The following is a 12,951-nucleotide window of genomic DNA, read 5'->3' as shown; positions in this document are numbered from 1 at the left end:
GCCCCCGCCGCCCGGGCACCGCGGCCGCCGCTGCCCGAGAGCATCCACGGGCGGCGGGAGGCGGCGGGGGGGAAGGGGCGGGAGGGGGCGGGGCGGGGGCGGGCGGCCCCAGGTGCCGGGCGGGGCGGGGCGGCGGGGACACGCCCCCGCAGCCTCACTGCCGACACGCGGACACGCGGGGGAAAGGGCGCGCACACGCACACGCAGAGCTGCCCACGCACACAGCGCTGTCATGTGCGCCCCCCCGCGGGGCCCCCCCCCGCCCGCAACCCCCAACCACCCTCACACACCCCAGACGCCCCCCTCCCCGCTCACGCTCTCATACAGACACACACAACACGGGCTCGCCCTCACGCACACTCACGCCCCCCCGAGTCACCCTCACCCACCACAGAAACGCATCCGCCACCCCACCCCACCCACCCGTCGGTCGCTGCCGCCCCCTGCCGGGCCAGCGGCCTCACTCCGGCCTGCGCGCGGCTGTGCCGGGCTGTGCCGGGGCTGTGCGAGGCTGTACCAGCGTGTACCGGGGCAGTACCGGGGCTGTACCAGCGTGTACCGGGGTGTACCGGGGCTGTACCAGCGTGTACCGGGGTGTACCGGGGCTGTACCAGAGTGTACCGGGGTGCACCGGGGCTGTACAGGGCGTCCCCCTCCGGGGACGGCGGGAGAGCAGCCCGGGGTCCTGCGGGGTGGGTGCTGCTCGTCGCCGGGAGGGAGCCCTGGCAGATCCTGGTGTGGAAGGACCCCCGGGGAGGCCACCAGCTCCCTGCCAGGCCAGTGCAGCCTGGATCAGCCTAGTGTAACCCGGTTCAGCCCGGTGCATCCCAGTGCATGCCGGTGTAGCTCCGGTCCAGACCTGACTCCCCTACCAGCCCTGGGAGAACCCGGGTCCCCCCCAGGATCTCGTTCCCCCTGGCCTCCTGCCTGCCCTCCCCTGCCTGCCCTCCTGCCCTGTCCTGTCCCTGAGCCTCTGCCCGTCACTCAGCTCCTCTGTCCCCAGGTGCAAATGCGAGAGGCTCGCAGCCAGCCCCAATGGCTCAGTTGCTGTTGTTGGGGTCCATTGGAACTCTTCCCGTTCCTGCCCGCGGGTGGGACACAAGGAGGGGGCATGATGTCCCTGTGACAGCCCACCCCTCCCATTGCTGGCATGCAGCCCTCCGGGTGGCTCCCAGCTCCCTGCTAGTGGACAAGCATAGGGGCATTGAGGCGAGGGGCCGGTGAAGGCGGCTCGTCAGCAGTGGCTGGAGCTGGGCAGCCTGTGAGAGACCACTTCGTGTAGATGAGGGTGCAGGTGCTGCTGCATGTGCAGGGAGGGTGCTGAGCACAGCCATCACCCCACACACTGTCCCCAGCCACCCACCACTGATGAGGCCATGGCACTGAGGAGGGAAACACCTCCCTGCAAAGGCGTTAATGACAGCCCTGTGTGGTCCCCAGACTGAACCCTCCAGCCCCACGGTGCCGATAAAGGATGTTTCCAGACTGCTCTGCGGCGTGCTGACTTGGTTTGGGACAGGGGACAGAGACCGGGACCCTGCAGGTCCCTGCCCCTGTGAGCAGCAGTGCCTGGAGGATGACGGAGGTGCATGACCACCTCCAAGGCTTTTCTTCCCACATGGTTGGCATCACTCAAACACCTCCATGGCTTCACCTGGTCCCATCCCAGAGCTCTGCTGTGTGTGGGGATGACACGACTGAGCAGCAGGAGCCAGTGCAGCGTAGTGGTGAGCTGGGTGCTCCTGCGAGAGTCACGGGGACTGGGGGGGCTGGTTACCCTGTGGGTTGCCCAAGGCTGTGGTGAAAGCCACTCCCAAGAGGACAGGGGGTGAGGCTGATGGCATGAGCATGACCAGGCAGTGCCCAGGTGCCGACACAGCTCTCTAACACGCCCAGGCCATACCGTGTGGCTGTGGGGGCCAAGCAGCAAGCTGGGCACCCGTGCAGCAAAGGACGGTGCGCCCAGGGCAATTGGCTGCATCCTATGAGCTGCTCTTGGGAGGCTAATGAGGGGGACGTGCCCAGGGCCCATCAGGGAGCAGGACTGGGGACACGCAGGCGCCGAGGAGCTGAAGGAGTCCTGTCCTGGCTTCCCTGTCAGCTGCCCTCACATTGCTGGGGCTGATGACAAATGGACGTGCCACCCTGTGCGGGCAGCTCAGGCAGAGACTGCGCTGCCCAGGGACACAGGGAGCCTCTGGCTCTGCAGGAAAAAGCATCTCCCAGCCTGAAGCAGGTGTGGGACCTACAGGGGAACCCCAGCTCTGCAGGTCAGTGTTGATGCGAGGGTGAACCGCAATGGAGTGGGAGGGGAAACTGAGGCACGCTGAGGTTTACTTTGAGGAGCCCAGGCTGTGTCCTGGGAGAGGTTGCCCATCTGCTCTGGGACAGCCAAGACATGTCAGCACTGGTGGCCGACAGCTAATGAAGTCAGAGCTGTGCCCAGCATGGAGCCTAGCACCTGCCCTCTGCTTTGGGGTCTGGATGCCTTCACCTCAACAGCACCGTCTCTTCACCCCATCTGCTCATGCTCCTCCTGAGGCTACCAAGCTACCAGGATCGCATGCCATGTGTGCACGGGGCTCTGCACCCTGGGGGAGCTGGTTTGGCCTCTGCTGGGATGGGTAAAAGTTCCAGGTCACCTCATGCTCGTACAGCATCACGGGGATGAGCAGGATATGGCCTATCTGTTGTCCCGCAAGGATGTGAGGAGCTGGTATTTCTCTTCCTTTGTCCCTGGGGGCCATGTTTGCAAGGACACCTGGGTTGGGGGAGACTTCCCACCCCGAGCTGCCATTTTTTCTGAGGCTGGACCCTTCCCCACCGAAGCTCCAGGCAGAGAGGAGCAGTGATGGTGCCATGGTGTTGCTGGCCATATCTTCCTACTCCCATCCTTGTGCCGACCATGCCACAAGCCAGACCTGTCCCCCAATTCAGCTAGAAATCAACTCAAGAAAGAGCCCCTAGATGCTAGTTTGGGGCAAACCAGCCCCTGTGGCAGCCCCAGAGCCCAGGAGAGGGTGCAGAGGCACTGCCCCATCACCACAGTATGTCCCCACCATAGTATCACCCTTAGTGTTTGGAGTTCCTGGAGAGCACTCACTTGCCTTGGAAAGTGGCACATGCAGTCCCACACCTCACTAAAGGGACCAGGAAAGTGTCACCGTCCACCTTGTGACGAATGAAGCACGTCCTTGACAATCCTCCTGGCAGAGCACATGCCAGACCCTCATTGGCAACCACCCCATGCCCCTTCCTCAGGAGCAGGTTTCTGAGTGCGTGCCTGTGCTTACATGGGTGTACGTCCTGCCCCAGGGCAGTGAAGCAAAAGGGATGCAGGGGCTGCCCCTATTCCATCCCTGCTGATTGCCTGGATCCCCTGGGGGAAAGCTGCCTGCGCTGCCATGGCCACTATACAAGATGGGCTCTCCCGCGCTCAGGCTGCAGATGGAGTTCAGCAACAGCCATTTCCCTTTTATTAAGTTAACAAATAAATGCCCTGCTGGAGAGCAGACAAGCTCTATTGATTCAGCACCTCCCCCGGGACCCATCAGTTTGCTGCATTTTAATATATATTAGGCAAGAAAGAACCCTGCGCTGCCCAGTTCCGCTAGGCCGGGGGCCCTCTGGAGCAAGATCCCAGCAAAGACATGGCCTGGGGAGATGGGGCTGCCCCAGTGCCTGGCACCCAGTGCCTGGGGCACTGAGGTCTGTAAAGCGAAACCCCTGGGCAGACTCATTCCCGCAGAGGAATAAGCTCAGCTGCTACTTGATACCAGGCAGCTCTGGGCAGCGCTGGCACGGGCATACAGTAGGCACTGTGCTCCCTGTGCTCTCCTGGCTGTGGCATCTCTGGCCTGTCCCCCGCAGAGCAGTGGGGATGTCTGTGAGCTGGATGAGACCCTCCTGCGGACTGGGCTGAGTGGTGGGTGCCCGAGCCTGAGGCTGGTGTCTGGAGATACCTGAAGTGACAGAAATGGCTCTGCAGTGGCCAACTCTCCTCTTGGTTAGACCCAGGGCTGCTGCACTGACCTGGACATGCTCTCACACCTCTGCCCCATCCGCAGTTTCTTACCCAGCTGGGAGAGTGATCCAAGAACCCCCCAGGCCTCACCCTGGCACAAAGCCTCTGCCTGCCTGCTGCCCCAGCCCAAGGCAGGTCTGCCCAAGCCACTTGTCCTCCCCACAGGACAGGCTTGGCTGCAAGCAGGAGGAACAGGCTCCAGCAGAGACATAAGGACACTGAGTCCAGCTGCTGGGTTACCAAGAGACCCCCAGAGCTTGGCACCTCAAAATGGCTGGTTGAGGCATGAGGACTTGGGAACAGGGACAGACCTCCCTCAGCATGGGGACTGAAGGCTGCCACATGAATCACTGCCAGCTCTGGTCAAATGTTGTCTCACATTTGCAGCCCTCTCCCCAGGCTGGGCTAGGCAGCGAGCAGCCGTCGGCACAGGTTGTGCCGGCAGGGTGGCAGAGGAAGGAGGGGACAGGGGCATCCACAGAGTCACGCAGCAGGAACACTTTAATGACCTGACCAGCTCTTGAAAGACCCTGCTGGCACAGCATTGTCCTGTCCTGCACCAGCATCCTGGAGACCTGGCCCAAAAATCCTCCTGCAGCTGGACAGAGCCCACCAGGACCCCAGGCAGAGAGGGGGAGCAGTGCGGCATTGCTCCAGTAACCCCCTGCAAGCTCCTGAAGGAACCATGCCTGCTGGGCTGCATCGGCAGGCGGCTCACAGGCGAGTGGCAGCGATGGTCTTTTGGGAGGGGGCTGCTCTGAGCCCTGGTGATGCAGTCAAGGTGTCCTGAGGGGCAGAGCCAGTTTTTGCGCCCTGCAGTGTTTCTCTTCCCTTTAGCAGCTCCACAGCTGCTTTCTCCACTTCATCCATCTCCAGCTGGCTGCTGGCCGCCATCTCGTGCCTGGTCACTGCTACAAAGGATGGGTCACGGGCCAGAGCTGCAAGGCCCCCGGAGATCAAAGCCTGCAGCAGAGGATGGCGTCACAGCCCAATGTGTGCTCAGTCTGTAGAAGTGTCCCTGGCCACAGGCAGCCCACCCTCGCCTCATTTTCCCTGCTGCCCTCTGCGCTGGCACATACCTGCTGGTCACCCTCATAGCTAAGCTTTGCCCTCCAACCTTCCTACTTGGCATGAGCATGGCACACCTACCAGCCCCTTTCACTCCCTGGCAGCCCTGCCTTTACCTCTGCCAGGCTGTGCCCCTGTCTTACCTCCTGAATGAGAAAGGTGATGGCCGGGGTGGAGGATGTGCTTGGGTCACCGCTTTCACCCCGCTGGTACGCTGAGCTGGACACCGTTCCCGTCACAGCGCCATCCTCTCCAGGCAGCTGGGCAAGATGAGCAAAGAGCTGCAGCCTGGGCTTGGGCAATGCCCACAGAAGATCTGTCCCATGTTAATGTGGGGGCTGCAGGTACTGTCCCCAGCCTGGACACGCACTCCCATCCTGCTGGAACTCCTGGGTCCAGGGCACTATCCGCAATGGGACCAGCAGGGCCATGTGGGCAGAGAGAGCTGGGAACCAGCACTTATCTCCTGCCCTGGCACTTGCCAGGCAATGAGGCACTGTGGCCAGCCAAGGGCAGCCAGAGGAGTGTGGGGGCAAACCTGACGCACCCCTTGCTTCTGCCCCTGCTCTGGAGGCAGCTGGGGAGCCAGAGAGATACTGCTTTGAGCTGTCCCAGCTTGGATGAGCACCCCATGCCTGCTGCAGCAGCGGGGTGGGGACCCGGCTCCTTCCCCAAGCTGATCAGAAAGGAAAGCTCTAGCAAAGCTGGCTTCATGGCGGGAAGCCCTAGAGACCGGCTCCTCCCCAGCATGGCTCTGACAGCCTTTCCCAGGAGGGGAAGGAGGTTCACCTGTGTTCCCCGCATTGCTGCCTCTGGACATAACATTACGCCCTTTACCTCCTGGGGGAGAAGGTGCAGCCCTGATGATGGGTGACACTCAGAGGTGGCCCCTCGCCTCCTGCTCGGCCTCCAGTGCAGCCTCTCCATGGGTAAGGGGTGGTTGCGCTCTGGGAGAGGGAAAGGTGGGGACATCAGATGGGCACAAGAGCAAGGACACCACTGCCACCCAGAGCTGGGAAGGGGTTAACTAGACTGGGGGAACCAAAAGGTTCGGGAGTTCAGGACCAACAAAAGTCCCAGCACCTGCCCACTGCCCCATGCTGGCTCCTCACTCATGGTTGGGAAGGAGAAGTCTCTGTTCACGGAAATGAACGCGGTCTTGTGGCCCTGCTGCCTGGGCGTGGCCAGTCCTCCCCCAGCCCAAGGCACTGGCTCCATCACCCCAGAGGGTGGGAGGAGGGTCCCCAGACAAGTCCTGCTGTGCTCAGGGCTCTCAGCTAACCTCCAAGTTGTTGGGGTCTGTGTCTCCTTCTCCTGCCTGCCAACATCAGCCCCTTCCCCCTACCCTGGCCCTTGGGCTGGTCCAGATCCCCCAGAAGAGGAACGATGCTGATACTCACCCCGTGTTGGATGCCTGGGTGCTGCTGGTACCGTCTTCCTCAGCACCTCATCCTCGTACTCCATCCTGGCAAGGACAGGAAGGTGGGTCAGCCTGAGCAGAGACCACATGCTGAGACCAGCTCCACCCAGGGGTGCAGCTCTTCCCACCTTCTCCACCCTGGGGAATGCAGCTGGGGGGGGGCACACCAGGAGGCACACCTGGGACAGATGAATAGGGGTGGGACCCCAAGAAGTAGGATTAAGTACATCCTCTTACGTTGGTAACCCTTGTCCCTTGTACCTGTGCCCAGGCAGGTGTGGGTGGCCCCTACCTGGGCCTTGGCACTCAGAGATTGGCGGGGAAGGGTCGTTCCTGTGATCCCTGGAGCCCTGCTGTCCACCTCGATCCTCACGGCACCAAGATGGAGTGATGGGAAGGACAAGAAGGGTGCATAGGAAGTCACACATGCTGATGTGCGGAGCCACACACTAGGCCTGGAGCTACCCTGCATGTTCTGGGGACATGTCTGGCAGTGCCAGGCTGGGGTCTGGGGACCAGCAAGGGGTGTCTGCCCTCCCTGTCCCCTTGCCTGGGCCCTGCCTGACACACCAAGGGCTGAATTTCTGTACAAAGCTCCTGTGTCCACGAAGCCACTTCCACAGCCAGCCCTCGATTCCTCCCCCAGTCTGCAGGGACCTCGCTGCTCCAACTCAGCCACTTCTCCAGACCTTACCAGTCCATGAAGAACCCCTCGGCAAGACCGACGTGCAGCCAGCCACCAGCACAGCCCCACTGGGAGCCACGAGGCACAGCCCAGCTCTGCCCCTCCTCTCTGCCCGCGCGAGGCTCACCAGCCCTTACCCCTCCAGCCAGTCATTGCTGTTGGCGTTGTTGACATTGGTGTTGCCTTCCTGGGGGAAGTCATCGAGGAAGACAGGGGAATCAAGGTCCTCGCTTCCCACCTCCATGAACTGCAGGGGCCTCTGGCTGGCCACGTGGGGCTGCAGGGGGCTGCTGGGCTCCAGGAAGCTATCAACCTGGCCAAACAAGCCACCAGTCCTCTGCAACAGACAGGGAGTGTATCAGAGGAGGCCTGGAGCTCTGAGCTGCTCTGGGGCCATTCCCATGGGAGGGAGACATGTGGGGATGCCCGTGGGAACAGCAGTCTCTCTGCTCGTCTCTCTGCTTGGGCCTCGCAGACCACACAGTGTGGAAAGCCTCACTGCCCAGGTGGGGAAACTGAGGCACTGAGGGGTGATGGTCACACAGCAGCACTGGGATGAGAGCCAGACGTGTGCATGACAAATCCTGCCACCTCTGTGGGACAGCCTGAGCCGGTGGCAGCTCTGGACACAGCAGGAGGTGCAACCCTGCAACACCACAGCTACCCCGGCTGTCTCAAAGACTTCCAGGGAGTGGGAAGTGAATCTGTTCCTGCGCTGGTGATGATGACACCTGAGCTGTCCTGCCTTAGCCTGGCAGAAGTTGTGAATGGGGTCTTCCAAACCTGTGGGTAAACATTCAGCACATCCCTGCCAGGCATATGAGCAGGGTCCTTTTACAGAGGGGAAACTGAGGCAGAGAGCAGGTTGCTTAGGATGACTCAATCAGGATGTCCTGATGCTCAGGGAGAGGACAGAAGTGCTGATCCACCCTTGTGGTCCACACTGTCTTTCACGGTCAAGCTCACCTCTGTGGACTGTCCTCCAGCTGCTGGTAGCCATGCTCACCCACTACCAACACATCGAAATGGGGGCTGGGTGGGATCACCACCACCTGGGGTGCCCTGAGGGCTGCACTCACCCTGTAAATCCCTTCCTCCACGGCAGCCTCCACCATTGCTCTTTCCAGCTCCTCCTCAGCAGTCAGGTCCCCGGAGATGGCCCGATGGATTTCAGGAGCAGCTTCTTCTTCAATGCTCCTCAGCCCAGCCTGGTGGGGGACAAGAAGGCACAGCTGGATGTGGCCTGGCCCCACCACCCATCTCACATTGGGCTTTGGAGAGGGAAACATGATGAAGCATGCTCACCTGGTAAGCCACACGGCCCTGCCAGGTCTCCTACCAGGGACAGGCCATGGGTTGCCCTGCAGCTGGCTGGCTCTGCGCTTGGTGAAACAGCTTCTGGGCTAATGTCATCCCACAAAGGGGTAAGCTAAGGGCAGCCTGACGAAGGGTTGGGCTGGTGATGCCCAAGGGGTAGCTGTGCTTTCATCCCTGATCTGGAGGTATCTGACCTGGGGCCGGACTCCTTTCCTTGCCTTGCAGCTTTGGGGCCTGGTCTTTTATGTCTACAAGTGATTTCCTCCCTATAAGGTCAGGAGAGGCTGAGGACATCCCAGCTGCTCTGGCCAGGCACATAAATCCTCTCCCATCCCACCCTACCAGCATCGTTCAGGGCTGCTGTGCAGGCTTCTCTGACTGCAGTGGTTCTGCTCAAGATCAGCCACATCAACTCCTCTCCACCTGGCGTTGCACTAAGCAATGAGAGATGATACAGAGAGCACCAGGCATGCAGAACTATCCACAACACTGCTAAGGTGAGGAAAGGGAGAAGGCCCTGGGAATGGAGAAGAGTAGGTGGATAAGGGCCTGGATGAGCAGCATTCAGCCCAGACATTGGTCTGCGGTGGGGGTTTCCAGGTCTTAAAACTGCTTGGTGAGGCATCAGAACTTGCTGAGCCCTCTCTGTGGCTGAAGTCAGTGGGACAAAGTCAAAAATCTCCTTTGCTTCAGGAGTCACTGCACCCTGGAGACTAAGGTCACCCTCAGCGGTGGAGTGCTCATGGCCAGTTCACCTGGGACCACCTCATTTCCAGAGCCTGAGGCACAGAGGTCCCTATATGTCATTGCAGCTCTGTCTCTCTAAGTCACCCTGGACTTTCCTGAGCTGGGGGAAGCTTCTTCCCTGATCTGCAGAGCTCCCCACCACACCCCGACTTCCCCCAGGAAGGGTCACCCCTCCAACACCACCCACATGCTACCAACCTGGATCTCCACAGGATTCTTCTTGGGCCGGTACCCGTAATACTCCTCCTGGCGCTTCATGAACTTCCTGAAATGCTCTTGGATTAGGAAAGTAGCATAGAATTTGCCCACTGTCACCTCATCATCTGGAGGGGAGGAAACCAACCTGACGATACTGCCTATCACAAGGCCCCCCCCAAGTTGTGGGAGCAGCTGACACGCCAACCAGGTGTTGCTCTGCCCCTCTGAGAAGTACCACTAGGTGACATACCTCCAATAGGTGGGATGACCTGGTCCAAAAGCTTCATACTCGTTCGCTTCCAGATTTTTTTTATAATAGCTCTGAGCTCCTCATTGGCCTGCTCAAAGTTACCTGTGAGAAAAGCAAGCAGGACAGAGTGGTTCATTCCCAGGGGAACATGAACATGAGTGAAGACAAAGCATGTGAAAACCTGGCCAGACTCCTCCAGGGTGTGACAGCTCCTCTCCAGCCTCCCCACCCAGCAAAAATGAGCTTTGTAAGAATGAGGCTTTGATTTTCGAAAAAAAACTTTAACTATAGAGTGAGTCGGACCTAGCAAATGGGTGGAGCATTAGTGCCACCATCTGTGATCAACAACAGATTTCGACCTCCCCTTTGGTGCTCTCATAGGCTTCACCATTCCTGCTCGCCTGCAATCCCAGTCTGTCCCCATGCGTGCTCCAAGATCACCTGTGCTCCTCCCAGGGCTGCCTGCACTGTGCTGGAGGCCATGTTCCCCACCCCAGCTGGAGGGAAGGCACCCGTGCCATGCTGCTGGAAGACACCAGCCCCAGCGGCCCACCACTGCCCAGTCTCACCTCCTGCCAGAGCTGACTGCCCCAGCCCAGCCACAGAGCTGCTCGTGTGATACTGCCTAACCCACAGGCATGGAAACAAGCTGGCATGGCATCTTCCCAAAGCATGCTGCTGGCAAGGAAGGGAGTGAAAGCAACTCTTCCCCAGCACAGCTAAATTCAAAAAGGATCCATCCCCTTCCATTCCAGTCTGAGATTATAAATACTTGGGGAAATGCAAAAGTGGAGCAGGTGGTGCTATGCTGGGGGCAGGGGAAGATCAGACTACGCTCAACAGTGTGGTAAGGGAGGTTGGTGGCTGTGCATCGTGGCAGGGATGGGAACTGGGTCAGAACTGCTCCTGAGCTGTTCTGAAGTTATGCAGCTGGGTGGCACTGGTTCACTCTTCAGGGCTGCAACACATGTGCGTGCAACTAATAATGCCCTCCAGGCTTGGCCAGAGCAGCCCCATGCATGTGCCCATGGTCTCTGGTCCAATGAGATAATTAATGGCATGAAGCCAAGGGTTGCACCAGAGGGTTCATCCCCATAGGCAAGTGCCCTGAGGTCCCTGGACAGAGTAGGGGAATGGTGTGTAACCAGCACCCTGCAGCACAAGGAGAGGGTCCCCCCATCAGGCCGTAGAGGCAGACAGGAGCATCACTTACCTTCTGTCTTGATCTTGAGGGCTGTCCTCACCAGCGCAAAGAGGGTTGCATTGAAGGTGACAGTGCCATCGCTGTTCAGGGGCATGTTCATGCACACTAGACGCTGCACAGCAAACCAACATCCGTGACCCCAGGCAGCAGAGCAGGCTGGCAGCTCCCCGCAAAGACACAGCCTGTCCTGGCTGGAGGGCAGCCACGCTGGCTGGGAAGAGGCTCTGCTCGGGGCACTGAGCTGCTGGTCAAGGAGCCTACCCAGCTCTGCCCATTCTGCGCAGGCTCACAGGGCTCTGCACCACCACTTGGCAGTGCACGGGCCAGGCCCAGCAACATCACTCATCCTAACCAGCCAGCTAAACCAGACCAAGCTGTGGGGAGAGCCAGGTCAGATCTGCGGAAATAACCCAACCTATGGGGCACTGGTGCCATGGGAGAAGCCGTCAAGAGACACAGCATTGCTTTCAGGGAGATGGGAGTCATTCTGCATTGCACTCCACCCTCCAAAAAAATGCCCCAAGCTGTCATCAGGGATCTGGGGATCAAACTCCTAATGAGTATGCCCAAGACCCATGAGGGTTTACACCAGGGCCTGAGCCCTTTCCATGTGGTTGACACATGAGCCTCACACAGGCCCTGGATTTGTGCAGAATGAGCTAAGCCAGGAGAAGTGTACTCATGCCTACAGAACCAGTGTCTCCAGCTCCCTCAGTGCTATCAGCCCTTGGAAACAAGCTTCTACAGCCCAGTTGATGTGGCCAGGTACTCAGGCCCAGCATTGCCTTCCTGCACCAGATGCAGATGTGGGGCACCCCAGTGTGGCTTGGGAGTCCCTCTGCACTGAGGGCTGCAGGTCGGGCAGAGACCAGCCCAGTGGTGCCATCCCCCTTGGTGTGGGGTAAGCACTGGCAAGTCCTTATCTTCAGGACCCTGAAACACATCAGCTCCATGCAGGTTAACAGCATCTCTCCTTGCCTCCAGAATATTCCCCTCCATTAAACACCAGAGGTCAGAGCATGTGTATAAACCATGCCACTGGGAAGCTGGCTGGATTGTCACCCTCAGCCTTCCTGGGGAGGATGCAGAGACAGCTTGGGGAAGGTGCTCCTGTGCCCACACATGCTGCCATCCCCTCCGCTCTTACCTTACAAGCTACACGGTGTGGGCAGAACTTCCCGAAGCCCAGGGGAGGCTGGATACGTCTCAACAGAGTCACTACATCCAAGTGTTTGATCCTGCCCCTGTGGAGGCAACAAACTGCATCAGCAGTGTCATGGCAGACACAGGGGACAGCGGTTCGGGCAGGGACTGGGTGGGTTCATCCTTGTGGCCTGCCCCGTGCTCCTGCGGTGGGCAAATCCTCACACTTCCCTACGCTTCTCTTGGGGAAAGCAGCTGTTCCCTGTGGCACCAGACAGCAGTGGCATGGGAAGAGTTGGCAACATCACCAGGGCTAGATGAAGAGAGGACTGGAAGTCTCATGTCCCCAAACATCCTGATGGCTTGTACCTGCCCTGGAACATGCTTGCAAGTCCACATCCACCTCTGAGACACTGGGATCTAACTCTTAGACAGTGCCACAGCTAGTACTGTCGTGCGTGACTCAAGGCAGCCCACCCCAGGCTCCCCACGAACCATCCCCTCTGTGCCACTCACCCCCGTCACTCACTTGGCCTCGGGGTCGTACTCAGCCCAGATCCGTTTGAACTCGTCCAGGTGATGGGGCCCAAGGATGGACCAGTCACGTGTGAGGTAGTCAAAGTTGTCCATGATGACAGCCACAAAGAGGTTAATGATCTGAGGGCAGAGGAGCGGGTGTGAAGGATGCCAGCTAGGGCAGGGCCAAACACTCAGCAGGTCCCCAGGCGGAGGGACAGCAACAGCCCTCGCAGCTGGCAGCACAGAGCAGGGCAGCGCTGCCCGCAGGCCCTGGCCAGCACCATGGGAAAATGAGGGAGACGTGTTCAGAAGGGCTTGGGTTCCCCTGGAGCCAGGGGATGCTGTGGGTCACCCCAGGCAGGGATGGGCCTCCCAC

The 12,951-nt window shown here is 59.8% G+C and overlaps 1 protein-coding gene across 2 annotated transcripts in view; it reads right to left on the bottom strand.

Moving 5' to 3' along the window:
- Window positions 1-4,717: 4,717 nt before the first annotated feature.
- Window positions 4,718-12,951, bottom strand: part of CACNA1S (calcium voltage-gated channel subunit alpha1 S) — a 49,685-nt gene continuing 41,451 nt past the window's right edge. Inside the window, exons 34-44 of one of the 2 annotated variants that reach the window (XM_059831352.1) lie at window positions 12,586-12,713; window positions 12,061-12,157; window positions 10,923-11,025; window positions 9,710-9,811; window positions 9,460-9,584; window positions 8,277-8,405; window positions 7,335-7,534; window positions 6,493-6,557; window positions 5,930-6,039; window positions 5,236-5,352; window positions 4,718-4,987 (exon numbers count right to left, since the gene is read on the bottom strand). In XM_059831352.1, coding sequence (XP_059687335.1) covers window positions 4,739-4,987; window positions 5,236-5,352; window positions 5,930-6,039; window positions 6,493-6,557; window positions 7,335-7,534; window positions 8,277-8,405; window positions 9,460-9,584; window positions 9,710-9,811; window positions 10,923-11,025; window positions 12,061-12,157; window positions 12,586-12,713 — 1,425 coding nt within the window. In that variant the 3' untranslated portion in view covers window positions 4,718-4,738. The remainder of the gene's footprint in view (window positions 4,988-5,235; window positions 5,353-5,929; window positions 6,040-6,492; window positions 6,558-7,334; window positions 7,535-8,276; window positions 8,406-9,459; window positions 9,585-9,709; window positions 9,812-10,922; window positions 11,026-12,060; window positions 12,158-12,585; window positions 12,714-12,951) is intronic. The other variant, XM_059831353.1, reaches the window with a different exon arrangement.

This window comes from Gavia stellata, chromosome 30, assembly GCF_030936135.1.
Source record: "Gavia stellata isolate bGavSte3 chromosome 30, bGavSte3.hap2, whole genome shotgun sequence".
Classification (NCBI taxonomy): Eukaryota; Metazoa; Chordata; class Aves; order Gaviiformes; family Gaviidae; genus Gavia; species Gavia stellata.
This window is presented reverse-complemented; position numbering and strand designations above follow the sequence as displayed.